The 19,842-nt window shown below is 35.9% G+C and overlaps 1 protein-coding gene across 1 annotated transcript in view; it reads right to left on the bottom strand.

The window, feature by feature from the left end:
* Positions 1 to 19,842, bottom strand: part of LOC150100981 (nephrocystin-4-like) — a 191,322-nt gene that overhangs the window by 111,913 nt on the left and 59,567 nt on the right. The window contains exons 6-7 of the mRNA XM_090401955.1: positions 16,621 to 16,807; positions 1,720 to 1,782 (exon numbers count right to left, since the gene is read on the bottom strand). Of these exons, the coding sequence (XP_090258081.1) occupies positions 1,720 to 1,782; positions 16,621 to 16,807 (250 nt within the window). The remainder of the gene's footprint in view (positions 1 to 1,719; positions 1,783 to 16,620; positions 16,808 to 19,842) is intronic.

Here is a 19,842-nt window from a genome sequence, read left to right as displayed (position 1 = left end):
CCACCACACATTCTGCAACAGCTGTCTTTATACCATTTCCTCCAATCAATGTCATTCTTCCATAATCATTCTTTCTTTTGTTGGCTACATATCGAAAGAACTCCCTAGGATTCTTTTTGGCTTCATTAGCTAACTGCTGTTCATACCTCTCTTTAGCTACTCTCACTAACCACGTCACCCTCCTTGCCCGGTCTTTGTAGACCTCATGAAATTGGTTACTTCCACTTCTCTTATGCTGCCTCCACAATGCCCTTTTTCTCTGTATTGCATGCTTAATCTCTTTATTCATCCATCTCACACCTACCTTATTTAACCCTCTCACCCATGGTATACATTTAGACATTGCATCTACTAAATAGTTTTGAAAATCCCCCAAGCTGCATTGATCTCTTTTCCAGCTGACTCCTCATTCCATGCTACACCTGCAAGCTGTCTCCTGAGCTCTTCATAATCACCCCTTTGTAGTTCCACATATACCCTTTTTTCACAGGGGTCCTTGCACTGCTGGCAACCACCCAGGTAATCACCTCATGGTCACTTTCACCAATTGGTGGATGATTTGACACCTCATTGATAATTACATCCTCCGATGAGATGACCAAATCCAAGACCCTTAATCCTCGTGTGCCCTCTGTTACATACTGTCTGAGGTAGTTATCCCTCAAAAACTCAAGAAACTCATTTTCTTTACTTCCAGTTGCTATCTCTTCATTCCAGTCTATATTGCCATAATTAAAATCACCCATAATGATCACCCTTTTCTTATTTGCTTGGCTTATTCTTATTTTCTTATTGGCTTATTTGGCTATACATTTCACTATCACCACCATCCACATTACCAGGTCTATAACAACATCCCACCAAGTGGGATATTCACAAGGGATCTGGTAAACACTAGCTAAAGATAGAGGTGACAGTTTGTCTTTTGTAGATTGTAAGAGATGAGAATTTTGTTGATAGGAAAATATGTGGGATTGGAACCCTGCCATCTGTTGAAGAATTCTTAGGTGTTGGAACATAGGAGTCAATTATCTGGTGGATTTGATGAAGGTTGTAACCATTTAATTCCATTAAAGTTTTGATAATGAGAAGTTTTGTCACTAAGCTTTGTCAAATAAGAGAAAAACGAATGTGTGATAAAAATATATAAATTGGTATGAAGATCTTAGGCAGAGATTATTCATACAGGGGGATGGGGAAAGAGAAAAGTCCATTTCTGGAAGTTGAGCAAATGCGTAGTGAGTACAGAGTGAGAACTAGGTTACAGTATGGAAAAGATGATGAGTAAATGAATGCACTGCGAGAGTTGCTAGAATTACATTCAAAGAGAAACCCAAAGTTTCTGGAAGGAAAATTCTGCCTAAATACAGTCAGCTGTATTTAGGCAGAAAAACACAGCATATAAAATCTACAACACCTTCATTTGCCAAGCACTTAGTAACGATTCTTTACGTTCTCTACAGGATTCAAATTCAAGTCATTACGCTCACCCTCTGAAGGACACATATCACATTGTCTTTACAGATGTACCACATTGGTGCAGTCAGTATTGTAGGTAATGCAGAATAAATTTAAGGAGTATTTTATAATGAGAATTATCACAGCTAGAGAAGGTGTCTCGGTATGTATCATCATCACAAAAGTCTGATGATGATAAATATAACAAAACACTTCAGCTGAATAAGGAATAAAAAAACAAGAAAAACAAAATGAACTCACCTAATTTATACTCGTTTGATTGGTTGCTACCATACAGCACAGGAGAAGAAACACCTTCTTCTGCTGCAAAATACAATGTATATGTTGATAACAGTTATTGCTGTTAAAGCATCGCACACACACACACACACACACACACACACACACATATATATATATATGTTCAATGGAAATTTACTCGGTTTGATAACATATCCTATAATAGTTAATGACTTGAACTGAGGTTAAAATAAAAACTTTATTTGCACAACTAGTTTTGTCTACAACTAGGCTTCTTCAGGTGCACATCAAATAAATATCATCATAACTGGAAAGGAACCGGTATTTTAAAAAACAAAACTAAGAGACATATCAAAACAAACTGTAGAGATTACAGCTTAGAGTTTCAAAAAGAAGAACAAACTCTGGTTGTATTATTGTGTACATGCATGCATATGAGATCTCGAGCACGCCAATATTGAATAGTAGAGCTGAGACAGTCCGGTAAGCTGTAGCTTAGATTGTTGTTAATATGGATGGGGTTGAGCATTATTTCTTTAGAGTCTATAATTTTTCTCTCTTCCTTATCACAACAATGGTGAATATTGTCAGTTCTATCCCAGAGTACCTGATGTTGAAGGTTTTCTTCATTTGAATTAGCTGAAAATAGAACATAACTAGACAAGGCACTGGCACAAGTTCTGTTGTAGTTTACGTCTTATCGATGTTCTTCTAAATGTGGTTCAACTGATTTCTCTGTTTGTCCAAAGCATGATTTACCGCACTTGCAAAGAATCTTATAAACACCAGGATATTTGAGATTATTGTGTTTAGTTTTAGGATGACTTAAGATTGAACATAGTTCAGGAAGGGATGTGAAGAACGACTTGACGTTATATTTCCTCAGAATTTTAGCTAATTTTGGGGATATAGAACTAACATATGGCAAAGAAATACTGTCTTTAGAAATAGTGGTATCTTTGTTGCGTCGTTGATGTGGGTTAAACAATAATTTGTCTATAGTCTTCTTTGAGTAGCTATTAAGTAAGACTGTACTTTGAAGTCGACTGAGTTCATTTTTAAGTTCCTGTTCATCCGAAAGAAGAGATCGGGCTCAGTGACCCAGAGTAGAGATGATACCCAACTTCTGCAGAGGATGATGGTGTGAGTCAGCATGACGGTATCTGTCTGTATGAGTCAGTTTCCTATAAATGGAGAACTTGAGTTGTTCTGTCGACTGGGTAAGTTTAATATCTAAGAAAGAGAGAGAGCCGTCAACCTCTAACTCAGATGTGAACTTGAATATATATATATATATGTATGTATACACTCAATGGACAAAACATTAGAGATACCTACTTAATAGTGTGTCAGTCCTCCTCTAGCATGAATAACAGCCTGTACTCTCTGAAGCATTGAATACACCAGATGCCGGAGGTAATTCCAGCCATGCCTGTTACAGAATTGCCAACAACTGCACCTCAGACATTGAGATCTCTGATACACAGATCTGATATCTCGCTCTATGGCATCCCAGAGAGATTTAATCGGATTTAAATCCAGGGACCTTAGGGGTCATTGGATGGTACCAGACTCTGATGAATGTTCCTTAAGCCATGCCTGAGTGGTTGTAGCCTGGTTGGGAAGCACATTGTCCTGCTGAAACAGACCATCGGCTGTAAGATGCACGAAGGCCATGAAAGTGCGTAGGTAATCAGCCAGCACTGTGTAGCTTGCAGGCTTAAGGACCTCTCCAGACACACTAAAGGTTCTAATGTGTCACATGTGAAGGCTCCCCAAACCATCACAGAGTCATCACCTCTTTGACCAGAACTGATTTGGCATAACTGGGCCATGAGCTCATGCCACACCTGCACCCTCCTGTCAGCTTGGTATAACTGATAATGGGATTCATCAGACCACAAGACTCTGGGCCACTCTGCAGAGGTCCAGTTTTGATGTTCCTGACGCCAGGCGAGGCACAATGCTCGATGATGAGCTGTCAACAGTGGTACATGATTAGGGCATCGGCTCCCATAGCCCATGGTATGCAGGATATGCCATATCGTTTACTTGCTGACATTGCTTGGATCTCTGACATTGAAACTGGATGTGATTTGTGCCACTGTTATCCTACAGTTGGTCCGTATGAGCCAGGACAGTCTACAGTGACCCTGGTCATCAATGGCATATGGTTGACCACCACTTGCTTGCTGGGTGCTGGTACGTCCATTGATGGTATACTCGCAGTAGACCATTGTATCATCCAAGTGGTAAGAACCCAAAGGTTCTTACCACTTGGATGATACAATGACCCATCTATTTTGCGTCGATAATATGTCCACGATCAAAGTTGCTAAGATCGGCACACTTACTCATGTTCTTCAATTGCGATACACTGTTGGGAAGCCCTGATGTCTGCTTATTTACCATCTGCATTCACTTTGGGTATATTTCACTCTGGGGACATGTCGGTGTCAACTTCCCATCACCCATCACCCCTATTTCTAATGTTTTGTCCATTGAGTGTGTGTGTGTATATTATATATATATAACTTGATAACAGGTGATTTCTAAGATGATGCATATCTCTTTAATTCTGCCACTAGTAAATTGTTTTTTTTTTCCCAACATGATGCATGATACTTCTGTTCCACCACATGATAACTAATTACTAGTCTTTCATTACAACAAGAACTAGTTTATATCACTCTCCCATCTATCATGTATTTGATTCAGATGCATGTATTCATGCATCTGAATTTTGGAGAGGAGACATGTAAACAAATACCTCCTCTGATTTTTATCTATGCTTCTCTTAGAATGGACGAGTTTCTCCTCATTTGGAATATTTATAGAAGCATTTAGAAAAGACTCGCGATTGGACTCTGATTTTCTTAACTAATTTTTGTTTAACAACATCAGCAGTAACTAACACAAATTCTTTCATGTTATTTTGATACTGTTTTACTACTGGGTTGATAAAGTTTTTGAAGTCAGTAAATGATTTATTGAATTTAGGCTTTATAATAAGCTGTATTAATAAAGTGCTTCAGGTGTTCAAACATTTTAAAAACTATCTTTCTTTGGAAAGATGGATTCTATGTCACCTGAACTCCTCACCCTTATGTCAAATACTTCTGACTTCAGTATACATAAACTGCAATACCTCCTTCATTCCACAATCTCCCATACACACTGTGCTGCTTAGCCTGCTAAAGTTAAAAACCTGTTGTGTTACAATTCACATCATGTGATCACTCTCCAACTTACTAACTTCTAGGTTGCCTGTAACAAGGTTCACCTGTGTTCTCCATAAACATTCTAGCTTCCTTGACGCTGCACTTCCAAACTATCATAAACAGCACTTTCTCAAGACTTTTGACACAAAATCCATTCAGATGCAAGCCATACATCTTATATAAATTCTTCCTTCCATCAAACTCGCTCCACACATCCACAAACCCTACACCACTCCTCCAGTACAATCTGCACAATGATTCATTAGTAATCATAGCTCTCCATCTCAACTCGCCTCTATCATACTGCAGCAACAGACTCAACTTCTATCTCACTCTTCTTTTTCATACTAGCAACTCTTTCATGTCTTTTCGTATTATGCTTGCTTCCATTCCATGATTCATACGCCCATTTTCTTCACAATTAAGCACTCTTTCATGCTCACTCTCTGCAATCCTTATGTCAGAAAAGGAAAGCTTTTAACCAACATATTTTTGGTATATTGACATATGGCTGTAAAACATGGACATGATATCAATGGATCAACATACCGTGGAAGAAATTAAAAGATGTACAATGCCTGGATGGAAAGAATTTGGAAAAATTACAGTCAATATTTAAAAGATAATTACCATTACGCCTGAAAAAAAGTTTTTAGACAATGTGTCCTTCCTATATTGACATGTGGTTCAGAAATATGGACATTAAATGCAAAGGAAATTCAAAAATTAAGAACAATGCAACTTAGTATGGGAAGAAGTATGTTTGGTATTACAAGACTGGATCATAAAAGGAATACAAGGATAAGAAATGAAAACAAATTATCTGACATTGCAGAAAGAGGTAATTGATTAGTGGAGTGATGATATCAGATTTGCAGGAGAGACATGGTGAAGAAAAGCCATTGAGAACAATTTCATAGCAATCTTGGAAAGGCCTTCATTCAGCAGTGGATTGACAATGTCTGACAATGATGATATATATACACATATATATACGAGGGTTGTTTGAAAAGCATGGTAAATTTTCAATAGATGGCAAAACAATTCATTCATTCATGCCAGTGTCAGCTTGTATGATGATATCAGATTTGCAGGAGAGACATGGCGAAGAAAAGCCATTGAGAACAGTTTCATAGCAATCTTGGAAAGGCCTTCATTCAGCAGTGGATTGACAATGTCTGACAATGATGATATATATACACATATATATATGAGGGTTGTTTGAAAAGCTTGGTAAATTTTCAATAGATGGAAAAACAATTCATTCATTCATACCAGTGTCAGCTTGTATCATCTTTTTCATGACACCTGGCAAAATTTTAGCCATGTGCGACACGTAGTTCTTGTTTGGCAAACATTTAAAATGACTGTGTTCGCATGTTTCATGCAATGATAAAACATTTTTATCTGAAGAAGTGGACGGCCACACAGATCAAAGCCGAGTTATATGCAGTTCATGGGGACTCTGTACCAGCATTAAAGACTATTTGATTTTGGATAAATGAGTTTAAATGTGGTTGTAAGTCCATCGAAGATGAAGTGCACTTCGGATGCCTGATTGAGCTCACTACAATGGAAACGATGGACAAAATCCATGGTATCATTATGGAAGACCGCTGAGTGAAAGTGCATGAGATTGCTGAGATTGTAGGCATCTCAACTGAATAGTTGTATGGGTGTCACGATTGTTGACTGTCGATCAAATATGCATGGAAAAAGATATTTCACCGCAGTGTTTGGCGATATTTAATCGCAATTCGCAGGATATTTTGTGTTGATTAGTGACTGTAGACGAAACTTGGATCCAACGCTACACACCTGAGTCCAAGCATCAGTCAAAACAGTGGCCAATGAAAGAGCACCGAAAAAAGCGAAGACCATTTTGTCAGCTGGGAAGGTGATGATGCCCACTGTTTTTTGGGATCCCTAAGGAATTATCATGATAGACTATTTGGAAAGGGGTAAGACAATAACAGGAATCTATTATGCATCATTGTTGGACTGTTTAAAAGAAGAACTGAAGAAAAAACATCCAAGATTGGCATACAAAAAAGTGCTCTTTCATCCAGACAATGTACATCCCACTCATTGGCCATCACACAATGGCAAAATTGCATGAATTGAGGTTCGAATTGGTTCTGCATTCACCATATTCTCTGGACTTGGCCCTGTGTGACTTCTTCTTGTTCCCAAACTTAAAAATTTGGCTCAGTGGGAAAAAGTTTTCTTCGAATGAGGATGTCATCAAAGCTGTCAATGACTATTCTGAACAATTTGACAAATCCTACTTTTAAAATGGGATGAAAAAATTGGAAACTCGATGGACTAGATGTATAGACCTTGATGGAGACTATGTTGAGAAATAAAGGTGATTTTTTCCCAAAAAAATGTATTTAAGTTATTTTTTTACCAAACTTTTCAAACACCTCTCATATATATAAAGTCAAGAAAGAAAGATTAGCAGATTTAAAAAGTACTGTCTCCCATAAAGAGGCTAGATGTAGGCCATTGGATCTATTTAAGGTAGGGCAATGGAATAATGTTTCACACATTTCTTTATAAACTTATTCTACGAGAAAAGGATTTTTATGAAGGATTCTTGTCTTGTTTCAGTGAAGTCTATATTTAGTGGAGATAGCATGTTCAGCAAGTCCAGACTATTCAGATAAATGATATTTAAGATAAGACTCATGTTCTTCAAGGCAAATAAAAGCAGATCTTCCAGTTTGTCCAAAGTAAGATAAGCCACAAGAGTAAGGGAACATGGTAGATATCTGGAAAACCAAGAGTTGTGAGTAAGGTGGAGATTTTCCTGATGGGACTAAAGGCAACAAAGATGTTCAGTAGTTTTAAAAAGTTTTGCTATGTGTTCAGAAATGCCTCACACACATAAAGGATAAGTATGCAAGTTATTTCTTCTGGATTAGAAGAGGCAGAGGTCCCATAACTGTTAAATGCTTTTGCAATAAAAGACATATTAAAACCATTTGATAAGAAGGTAGATTTAACATATTGCAATTCTTTCTGTAAAAGTTCATCTGAAGAACATAACGGATGAGCGTTGATCTTACAGATTTACATATATCCCTTTATAAACAAAATTTCCACATGATTTGCTACCACCCCAAGTGTAATATTCCTGCACTGCAAGTCTCTTCTAAGATGTGCTGTTCAAGCAATTTGTTTATTAGTAACTATAAATTCTCTTTCCTTGCTCTCTCCTCCCTCCAGTCTGTATTACACTTGGGGTGATGTGATGTGAAACCAACTGCCTGTATTACTATTATCACTACATCCTATTCTATTCTAGTTGGATTCATCTACAATACTTACCCCCCCCCCCCCAAACTCCCTTCTTATTCTGTCCATCAATCCTTTCATTGTACCCATCACATTCTATAACTATAAAGATATGTAACAATGCTGACCAGGTCTCACTGATGTAAATTATTTTTTTTGGCCCATTTATATTTTACCAGTGCTAAGAATTCCCATTTTTATTTTTGATGTTTCTGGTAATAGTGAATGTACTTGATAACTGACCACTAGGTTGATGAATATTCAAACACCTATTAAAAAAAAAGCATCTTATCCCATTAAAAATAAGTAGCTGAATTGATTCCTCAACCAAATTCTTCTCCAACTGCTGTAGTAATTTCTCCTGTCTCAAAAACTAGTCCTATTATTCTTGGGATTATCCTATCTATACTGCCTTTCTTTCTCTTGAACTCTCATAATCACAATGTTGGCAGGAATGAAGTAAAACATCAACGTGCAAGGAGGAAAACTTAATCTTAAAAGTACTTCATGAGTTTTGATCAGTGCAAAAAAATTTCAATTCATAGAAATGGAATAGACGATGCACACTTTAGCAAGTAGTATCACCACTAAAAAAATAACATATCCAAAGCTGACTTTTCAGGGCCAAATGCATTAAGCTTGCCTCCTACTCAAATAGCAGCTGAGCATCCCTTGACAAGGTTTTTGGGTACAGTTTCTGCCTTTCCATGTTTCTCTTTCTCATCTCGATGGTAGACAATGGTAATGCTACCTAAAGATAATGCAGGTTTTTTAGCATCGGTATTTTCCTCTAGCTCTTGTTTAAATAATCAAGGCAAATCCCTTCTCACTATTCCACATACTAATCACAGGTAGAAGTACATCAGAAAAATACTCAATAGCCTTAACAATAATAATAAGTCCATTAACCCAGGTGGTATCCTTCCAGTTATACTAAAAGCATGTATATTCCAAGATTAACATCGCTCTTGCATTTTTTATGGCTGTTACCCTCATCTGGCATCTGTTCGGCAGCATGGAAGCCTTTTATCCAGCCTAATCTGAAAATTTTAGAGAAATAAAAGTCAACCAATTCATATTATTGCTTCCACTTCAATACTCTGGATAATAACAGAAAAGGTCATTAACAGACAACCGCTATACTGCTTTGCTAACCTTACTGCCATATCATGTCATCATTCTGGATCCCTGTTTGTACTCTTTATGCAGATAAGTATTTCTACTCATTTTATGCTGCTCTCATAATATGCCTCCTTTTTCAGAACATGATTAAACTCTTCATTTATCCATTTTACACTATCTCATTCAACTATTTAACCATCTGATATTTGGAGTATATTTAGATAATGATGCTGTTAAACATATCTTCTTTTTTCCAAAGCCTTTGTCCTATAATTTTCCATTATCAACAGCCTTGTAGTTCCACATGCATTCTTTCTTCATAGAATTTCTCATACAGCTGACCCAACTCTGAGGTGATTTCCTCATGGAAAGACAGAGATCACCTAGAGTTAAATGCAACAGAATTCAAGATTTTTTTTTTTTTTTTTGCCACCTTATGATGCTCTTCATGCCAATCTACATTGCCATAATTAAAATCAGCTCTCCACATTCCCAGGCCTACAGCAACAGTAGACTAAAAATTTAATCCCCTTCACCTCCACCTCACAACATAATGCTCCAGAATCAGCATCACTATTTCCTACTTACATTTCTATTTGTGCATTCATAACTCTCTTGCTGCTATCAATAACACTATCAACCCCCCTTCTTGCACTTCCTATTTTCACAAAAATTACTGCCCAAATTTTGCAGGTTTTTGAAATTCTAGGTGGAGCTCAATGCAACAATTTGATTCCTCTTATTTTTTTGATATTCCTCCTGTTTGTAATTAAATATAGTAATTTAATTCTGGGTCTATAATCAGTCATATGTGCATGCTACTTCTTAGCTGTTATCTTCATACCTGCACTTGGCTGTTCCTCTATATTCCAACCTATCCTATGTTTTCCCAGAGTTTCAAATGCTCCTCACTGCATCCCAAACCTTCATTTTAACATGCAGCCAGAACACAAAAGATGCAATGTGTGTGTGTGTGTGTGGGTGGGTGGGGGGTAGCTGTAGTATGAATTTAAAATTTGTGCAGATATGAATAAGTAATTATAATAAAATTAAAATTTTCATATTTTATCTTAAGTTTCATCATTATCTGACTTTTTTTTTTTTTTTGTCAGCGTCTTTAAAAATTCCTTTATATCATGATTACTCTTTGGCTTTCTAGTTTCTTTAATTTGATGATCCCATTAACTTAACAACTCAGATTCATGCTGGAAACTTGAATTCACAGAATTCAGCAGTGCACAGAGCCCTAAACTGAGAGCTTCAAATTATGATGTACATACAGTGATTTGGAATCATGTGCTATGGGGGGAAAAAAAAGATGGAATAAAGTCTGTCACAGATTCTTCCATTCCTTTGTCGACCACCCTCATACATACATTTATTAATGCTTCCAGCATCCAATCCTTAGAAGTACATCACAACTCTCCCCATGTTTCCATCTATCTTGCATTCCTATTCTCATCTCTTATGTTACTTGCTTTTTCATTCAAAGGCACTTCTTTAGTGTCCTACTCTTATACATTATCTCTTGCTTCCTTCTACAGATTTCTTGTTTGCTATGATTATGCTCCCTTCCAGCAACAGACTCTCCAGTTGAATTACACCAAAATCCATTTAAATGGATTTTGTTTTATGTTATAAAAAAGGATATGTTCATAATAGGATATTTGTATACAATTATTATACAGGGGTGCTTAAGGGTCAAAGCTGTATAACTGAGAGGAGACCTCCACATAGCGTTTAAAGGAATGCGGAGAACCGACCAGGGCTTCTGACCTAATGTCCAATCCTCACCTTCTTGTGGTGCACCCTGTTGGGTATCTACTTTGATATTGAACGAACGAGGATGAGCTGGCAATTTGGGATTTAGCCGAACAAATTGTATTCTTATTGGTTAAACCAAAATAAAAAAATGATGGTACAACATGACAAAATTTCATGCCGGCTGGGGCATCGCCCGGTTAAACAAGGCCCCCGTTGTTTTCGCCAGGGAACCAGAGCAAACAGCGAAAAGTCAGCTACTGGACCAAATCTGAAAACAAACCCCAACTCAACATCACCAGAGTTAAAGATCGGTACTATCAACGTAAGAAGCCTGAATGGCAAAGAAATGGAGCTAGTTGAGGAATTCGATAAGTACCAGATCGACATAATAGGGGTGACTGAAACAAAAAAGACCAAAACTGGTGAGATCTTTCTGAACAATAAATACAAAATGTTATATTCAGGCAATGACAATCAAGGAAAAGAAGGAGTAGCCATAGTATTCAACACAAAATACGAGGCTAATCTTCTTGAATGGCAGTCAGTCTCAAGTAGAGTAATGTGGGAAAAATATGATTCCTCCGCTTCTACTAAGGTAGAAGCGGAGGAATTTTTTGAGGCTTTAGAAAAAGCACCTCACACAATGAAAAAGGAAAAGTTGGTCCTTGTTGGGGATCTAAATAGCAGAGTAGGAAATGATTGTGAGACATACAAAACTATTTTGGGAAAATTTGGAGAAAAGAGCAAAGCTAATAATAATGGCAAATATCTGTTGGATTTCTGCTCAGGAAATGGACTGATTATTACTAACACCATGTTCCAACATAAAAATGTGCACAAATTCACATGGAGAGAAGAGGCTAGGAATAAGAAAAGTCTCATTGACTATGTTATTGTTGATAGTGATGTTTTCTCCCTGGTGCAGGCCACCAGAGTGTACAGAGGATTTGAAATTGGAAGTGATCACTATTTAGTCTTGAGCAGGATAAAATTGAATTTCATATTGAAAAGAATAACATGTAAGAAAGGTTTTAAAGCAAATAAAAGTTGAGCAGCTCTCAGATGTGAACTGTAGACTAAAATACAGAAAGATTATTGAAAAGAAAATGAAAGAGTTTGAGAACAGGAATCAAACATTGGAGATTCAGTGGCAAACTCTGAAGAAACCATTGATTGATTCTGCCAGAGAGGCATGTGGTGAGGTTGTGTGCAAGGATAAAAAAATCAGAACTCCCTGGTGGACACAGGAAGTTAAAGAGGCAGTGAAGGAAAAGAAGAAAGCATATCAAAAGTTCCTGGCAAATAAGTCAGCTTTTACTCTTAGAGAATACAGAAACAAATGTAAGAAAGCTAAACAGTGTGTAAAACTAGCTAAACAAAAGTCATAGGAGGACTTTGGCAAGAATATAGAAAATACATATCAAGAAGGTGGCAAAATATTCTGGAGGTTGTTGAAGAAGCTTAGGAATGGAGGAAAGAGTGCTGTAAAAAGAGTTAGAGATGATAAAGGTGACATGAAAACAAGAGAAAAAGATATCCTTGAAGTATGGAGTAATTACTTTGAAAAACTGCTAAATGAAACAAGCAGTGATGACAGCACAGTGATAAAAAACACTGACCAGGCATGCAGTCAGGAATACATATCCATACTTGAAGTAGAAAAAGCCATCAAAGGCTTGAAATGTGGAAAGGCAGCAGGAGTAGATGATATTCGACCAGAAATGCTGAAATATGGTGGTATAAAAGTTCTTACAGTGGCTGCAATGCATAGCTCAGAAAGCCTGGACAGAGGGACGAATTCCCGATCATTGGAGCAGAGCTCTCATAGTACCCATATATAAAAAGGGAAATAAAACTGAATGTGAGAATTACAGAGGTATTTCCCTACTGAGTGTTCCTGGCAAGATCTATGCAAGTATACTTGAGAAACGGTTGAGAAGAATTGTGGAAGAAAAGCTGGGTGAAGAACAAGCTGGATTCAGGCCAAATAGAGGCTGTCAGGATCAGATCTTCACTTTACGACAAATAGTCGAGAAAGCATGGGAATACAACAAAGATCTGTATTTAAGTTTTGTCGATTTGGAAAAGGCATATGACAAGGTGCCAAGAGAGAAGCTATTCAATACGCTGCAGTTATATGGTGTCAATGGGACATTATATCAAGCAATACTTAGTCTTTATTTGAGTTGTAAGTCAGCAGTTAGAATTGAAGGAAGTTCAGGAAGATGGTTTAATGTTAAATCTGGTGTGAGACAAGGATGTACATTATCCCCTCTGTTATTCATTATCTATATGGATCACATTATGAAGGAATGTGGTATTAAACCTGATATCAAAATTGGAGATGTTAATGTCAGCTCTTTGCTTAATGCGGATGATGTTATACTTCTAAATAAATCCGCTACAAGTCTGCAAGATTCTCTGACTAAATTGAATAGCTGTTGTAATAGATATGGTATGAAGGTCAGCAATAAAAGACAAAGACAATGAAAATAGGCAGAATCATTGAAAATGTCAACTGTGTTGTGAATTCAGAACCTGTGGAACAAGTAAAACATTTCAGCTACTTAGGCACGATTTTTACTGAAGATGGTAAATTAAATATAGAAATAGACAACAGAATCAGCAAAGCTGGTATGGTGGGAAGTCAAATGAATAAATTCATATGGAATAAGAAAGAAATTAGTCGGAACACTAAATTAGCTGTATACAAGACAGTGTTCAAACCAGTTTTAACTTATGGATCTGAGAGCTGGGTCAGAAGTAAAACACTTGACCAAAGACTAGAGACCGCAGATATGAGAGTCCTGAGAAAAATTAGAGGCGTGAACAGATGGCATCAATGGCAATATCATATTAAAAATGAGGATATTAGGAAAGAACTTGACATTGTCAGCATCCAGGAATGCGTTAGCAGAGCTAATCTCAGGTGATATGGTCACTTAAATAGAATGGGAGAGGAAAGATTAGCAAAACAAGTGTTCTCTGCCAGGTTGGCAGGAAAACGACCCAGAGGAAGACCAAGATATAGGTGGATTGATACAGTACAAAGTGCCTTAGATGATAGATATATAAGATCTGATAATGTTGGAGTCTTGACAAGTAACAGACTGATTTGGAGGAAAATTGTAGATAGGAAGTTAGTAATGATGTAATTTTTTCATGTAGTACTGTCATATCCTGTACACCCCTTGAGGGTACAAGGCAGGAATTTGATGATGATGATGAATTATTATACAATGAAACAGCTGCTGAAGAGATAGGTTTTGTGGAAGGGAAAAGAATTAAAAAGTCATGGATTACAAATGAAATGATGAGAAAAATGGAAGAAAGAAGAAGATGGAAAAATGTAAACACTGAAGAGAGAAGAAGAAAATACAAAGTATTAAATAATGAACTGAGAAGAGAAACTGATAAAGCAAGAGAGGAATGGTTGAAAAGAATGCAAAGAAATTGAAGAAATGGAAAAAAGAGGGCAATATGATAAAATGTTTGAAAAAGCAAAAGAAATTACAAATATTAAAAAAAGCATAAGAAATCTGCCATTAGAAGATAAGCAAGGAAAATTTATGATATTGAAATACAGGGTGAAAGATGGAACGAATACATCGAAGAACTTTAAGCAAAAAATGAAAGACCAACAAAAATTGAATTGGAAGAGCAAAATGAAAGACCAACAAAAATTGAATTGGAAGAGCAAAATGAAATCTCAACAGAAGAAAGAGATCCTGAAATACTAAAGAGAGAAGTAGAAACAGCAATTAAGGAATTAAAAAGTGGAAAGATGGAAGGAGTGGATGGAATACCTAGTGAAATCCTAAAACAACTGGAGAACAAAGGTATAACAGAAACATGGAAACTCTGCAACTGCATTTACAAAACAGGAGTATGGCCTAAAGATTTCACAGAGTATTCTTATACCAATTGAAAAGCAATCCTGCTAAGTGCAGTGACTACAGAACTATAAGCATACTCTCACATGCCTCCAAAGTACTGCTAAGAATATTAAATCAAAGATTGTATAATAGAGTGGAGTATTTTCTGGGGGATGATCAATTTGGATTTAGAAAACACAGAGGAACCAGAGATGAAATTGGAGTAATGAGGACCATATGCGAAAGGAATATAGAAGTAAATAAAAAAGTTTATATTTGTTTCATCGACCTTGAAAAAGCATTTGACATGGTGAAATGGGAAAATCTGATGGAAATATTATGCAAAATAGGTTTAGATTGGAGAGACCGAAGGTTAATAGCTGAATTATATATGAACCAGACAGCCATAATAAAGACAAAAGTAGGAAAAACTAAAAAATGTGTGATTGGCAGAGGTGTAAGACAGGGATGCTGCCTGTCACCGACGCTCTTCAATATATTTGCAGAAGAAATGATAAAAGAAGCATTTTATGAAGAGGAAAGACGAATCACTATTGGAGGAAGAACAATACAAAATATTAGATCTGCAGATGATCAAGCAATATTAGCTAATATTGCTTGATCATCTGCAAATCCGAAGAGGAACTACAGCACCTAATGCAAAAATTTGAAAATATATGCAAGAAATATGGTATGAAAATTAACACAAAGACAACAAAAGTGATGAGAGTCTCCAGGAAACCAGGAAGTATCAAGGTGATGATGAATGGAGAAAGTACAGAGCAAGTGAGACAATACAAATACCTTGATAGTATAATACAAGAAAATGGAAAATGTGACATGGAAATAAAAGAAAGAATTAACAAAGGAAAATATGCCTTTTATAGCAAGAAAAATTTGTTTATTAATAAAATGAATAAAAATCTAAAGAAAAGGCTTATTAAGTGCTATATTTGGAGTATGACCTTATATAGGTCAGAAACATGGACAATTAGGAAGAAAGAAGCTAAAATGTTGGAGGCATTTGAAATGTGGTTATGGAGAAGAATGGAGAAAATAAAGTGGACTGAAAAAATCACCAATGAAGAAGTATTAAAAAGAGTTGAAGAAGAAAGGAATTTACTAAAGACCATAAGAAGAAGAAAGCATAACTGGATAGGACATGTATTAAGAGGAGACAGCCTACTGAAAAGAATTATAGAAGGGAAAATTGAAGGAAAACGACCAAGAGGAAGAAGACGACTAACGATGCTTGATGATATAATGGGAACAAGAAGATATCAGGAAATGAAGGAGGAAGCAAGAGACAGAGGAAATTGGGGGAAGAGAATCTGGTGAGTTATACCATTGAACCTGTCAAGAGACAGAACACTAATGATGATGATGATGATGATGATACAATTATTATATTGGTATATTATTATATTGGTATCTTACAAAACACATTTTGTAAGATATATTTTACTACTGGTGTAGTACTGTTTATTTTTATTAGGAAAAAAAAAAATTTTAATTTTTATTTAAATGTACATGCACATATATAAAGATAGAGAATATTTACAGAAACATTATTTATCATTACTTTAATAAAATTATATCACAAGAAATTAACAAGTCACCTTCCAGCTTCTTTAGACATGATGCAGATACAGGGGATCCAATATTAGCAATCTTGAAGTATAATGTTCCACAGTATTGTTGCACTTTGATAGGAATGTTTTCATTTTGCAAATCAGGATATTCAGCATGTAAAACATCAAGTTCTAAAGTAGTCTGAACAGCTTCTTTTCCCTGCCTGCAAATGAACTATATTCCAATAATAAGTTTTGATTCATTTTTAATTAAAATCATTGCACTGCATTCTTTTTAATGCATTAATGTATTTCTGAAGATCTCACACATATTTGATTTTGTAAATTTTACTAAAATCATTAATAAAATAATGATTTTATTAATATGTTTTTTTAAATAACCTAAATTTGTTCTAACAGGCAGAAAAAAATAATAATAAATAATAATAATTAAAAAAAAAAATCTGTAGCTTGCAGCAATAGATGATTTCTGTTGCATGTGCAAGATGATTCCCAGCTTATTGGAGTGTTGTGAGAAAAATTAGCAGTTTGGTATAAAGAGCAGGTTTCCAAAATTATATAACCCTTACATAATGTGCACAAATTTACATGGTAAGAAGACATGAGAAATAATAAGTATTATTCACTATGTTATTGTTGATGAAGATATTTTCATGCTTGTTTAGGGTACAAGAGAATTTAAAATATGAACAAAAAGACAAACAAAGATTAATAACAGCAGAAATGTAGTTTATGAGAAAAACTGCAAAGTATACCCTATTTGATCACACAAGAAACGAAGAAATTATGAAAGAATTAAACCAAGAACCAGTAATAGAAAAAATTAAAAAATATAAACATAATTGGATGGAACACGTTCAAAGAATGAAAACAGAAAGATTACCAAAACAAGCCACAAAGTACAAGCCATTAGGAAAAAGAAAACCAGGACATCCTCTTAAACGATTCAACGATGACTTCTAAGGCTGGAACAGGCCATGCTAGGCCTAAATCCTTGATACGCATGATGATGATGATGACTAATTATTTTTGAACAATATAAAACTAAATATCATACTGGAAAGAAAAGCATGTAAGAAAAGTTTAAAAAAAAATCAAAGTCTAGAGCAATTAGAGCTGAAACGTAAACTTAAATATACAAATATCATTCAAGAAAAAATAAAAGAGTCAGAATGCAAGAATCAAACCCTGGTGATTCAGTGGCAAACTCTGAAGAAAACATTGACTGGCAATCACATAAGCATGGAGTAAAATTGTCTGCAAGAAAAGAAAACTTTAAATCCTACAGTGGATTCAGGAAGTTAAAGAGGCAGTCCTCAAAAAGAAGAAAGAATATCAGCATGTGAATAGGGAAAATGGAAAACAATGTGTAAAAGTAACAAAACAAAAGTCATAGCGACACTTTGGTAAGAATATAGAAGACAATGTGACAAAATGTTTTAGAGGCAATGGAAAATGCTTAGAAATAAAGAAACAAATACTGTACAAGTAAAACAAAACAAGCAGTGACAAAAAAATGGTAGAAAATATTCAAGAGGAATGCAATCAGGAGTACATAATCTACAGTTGAAATAGAAAAGCCATAAAAAATCTGAAATGTGGAAAGGCAGTTGGAGTGAATGATAATTCAACCAGAAATGCATAAATATGAAAGTATAAAAGTTTTACAGTTGCACACTATATAATCAGGAAGCATAATTCCAAATGACTGGAGTAGGATGCTCAAGGGGAAACAAAACTGAATGTGACAATTTTTTTTTAATTTTATTAAAAACAACCCTTATTTTATTAGGGTTGTTTTATATATCAGCACTACACATGAGAGGTCCAAAACCTACATCAGTAGAGTGCTGTGTGGGAACAAGGGATTAGAAAGAAGAAAAGCAATTACTGATTTGGTTTTTGAAGAGCTGAAGGTTGTAATCTTTGGGGAAAACAGTATGGGATGGAACATTCCAAAAAGCAGAGGTGTAGGAAAGGAAGGCAGAGGATGAACAGCTGGTTTGGAGTTGAACTGTTATCCTGAGTGTTACTCAGCAGCTGTTCATGTTCATATATGAGTAAAGTAGACAAATGATAATGGCCAGTTCAGCAGAGCAATTCCCCCACCCCATAGAAATACTTATCAAAGAGATATAATACAATAATAGAGTGGCTATGGGTGTCTTTTATCTTCATTTTTTTTTGGAAACATGGTTGGATAAAGCTTGCTTCCAAGCAGTTTGGAGGTGGCAGACAAGTGTGATAGCTTTAAGAGACAATACAAGATGGGTACAATTTCTAGAGCATAAGCTTTTAGTACAATTAGAGGAATACCATCATGGCCAGGGGACTCATTCACATCAAAGCAACTGAATATTTTTCTGATGTCCTTCTTGTGAAATTTCAAAGGAGGCATATTATGGAATGATGGAAAGTGATCTGCTTTGGTCATCTATATCAGAGTTGGAGGAAAAGCTGATGCCAAAAGATGCGATTTATTTTTAGGAGATTCATGTTGAAATTTCTGGAATAAACTAGGTAAAGAAAGGAACGAAATAACTCATTTAATAACTCAATGAAGTATGTACAACCTCATGTTTTGCCAGCTCAAGCTAGCATTATCAAAGGCATTTTTAAGATACACTCAACAGACACTAGAATTACAATGACCTCCAGAACATGGACAGTCACATGCATGGAAGGCAAGAGTAGTGCTCTCTGTGGTGGTGATTCGTGAATATTGCTGACAGGCAGAACGCAAAATTTGTGTAGAATTACTAGATCATTTTTGTTACAATTCAACAGATTTTATAGCACATGAGTCACTTACAGGAATAATCTCTGTGATTTAAACAGGAATCTGTGTAGTAACTTTCCTTTTTTTTTTTTCACCTGATGAAATGATCTTCATCTAAGGCATGTTGGGATAGTCTGACTTTTGGTTGTCCATACTGAATATATTTTTTATGTTATTCTGGTAATAGTGGTCTGTCCTGTTTTGTCCAAAGTACTGGGGCTCACATTGAGAGGGGGAGATACCAGGGAGGGAGGGAGAGAGGATCCTGGTGGTCCTCTCTCTCTCTCTCTTTCCTTCCCAGAAATTATATCCAATAGCCTTAGCAAGGGATCAGAAGGATCGACTGCAATTTGGGTAGTAGACAAGTTCAGTGACAACCCCCCTACAAAGTCTACTTTGGATTTATTTATTTTATTTTATTTATTTATTTATTTTTTTTTTCAGATGTTACAAGCTGTAGTGTAAACTGA

Source organism: Typopeltis vanoorti, chromosome 12 (assembly GCF_054136105.1).
Source record: "Typopeltis vanoorti isolate ZY-2024b chromosome 12, IOZ_Tvanoo_1.0, whole genome shotgun sequence".
NCBI classification, from domain to species: Eukaryota; Metazoa; Arthropoda; class Arachnida; order Uropygi; family Thelyphonidae; genus Typopeltis; species Typopeltis vanoorti.
This window is presented reverse-complemented; position numbering and strand designations above follow the sequence as displayed.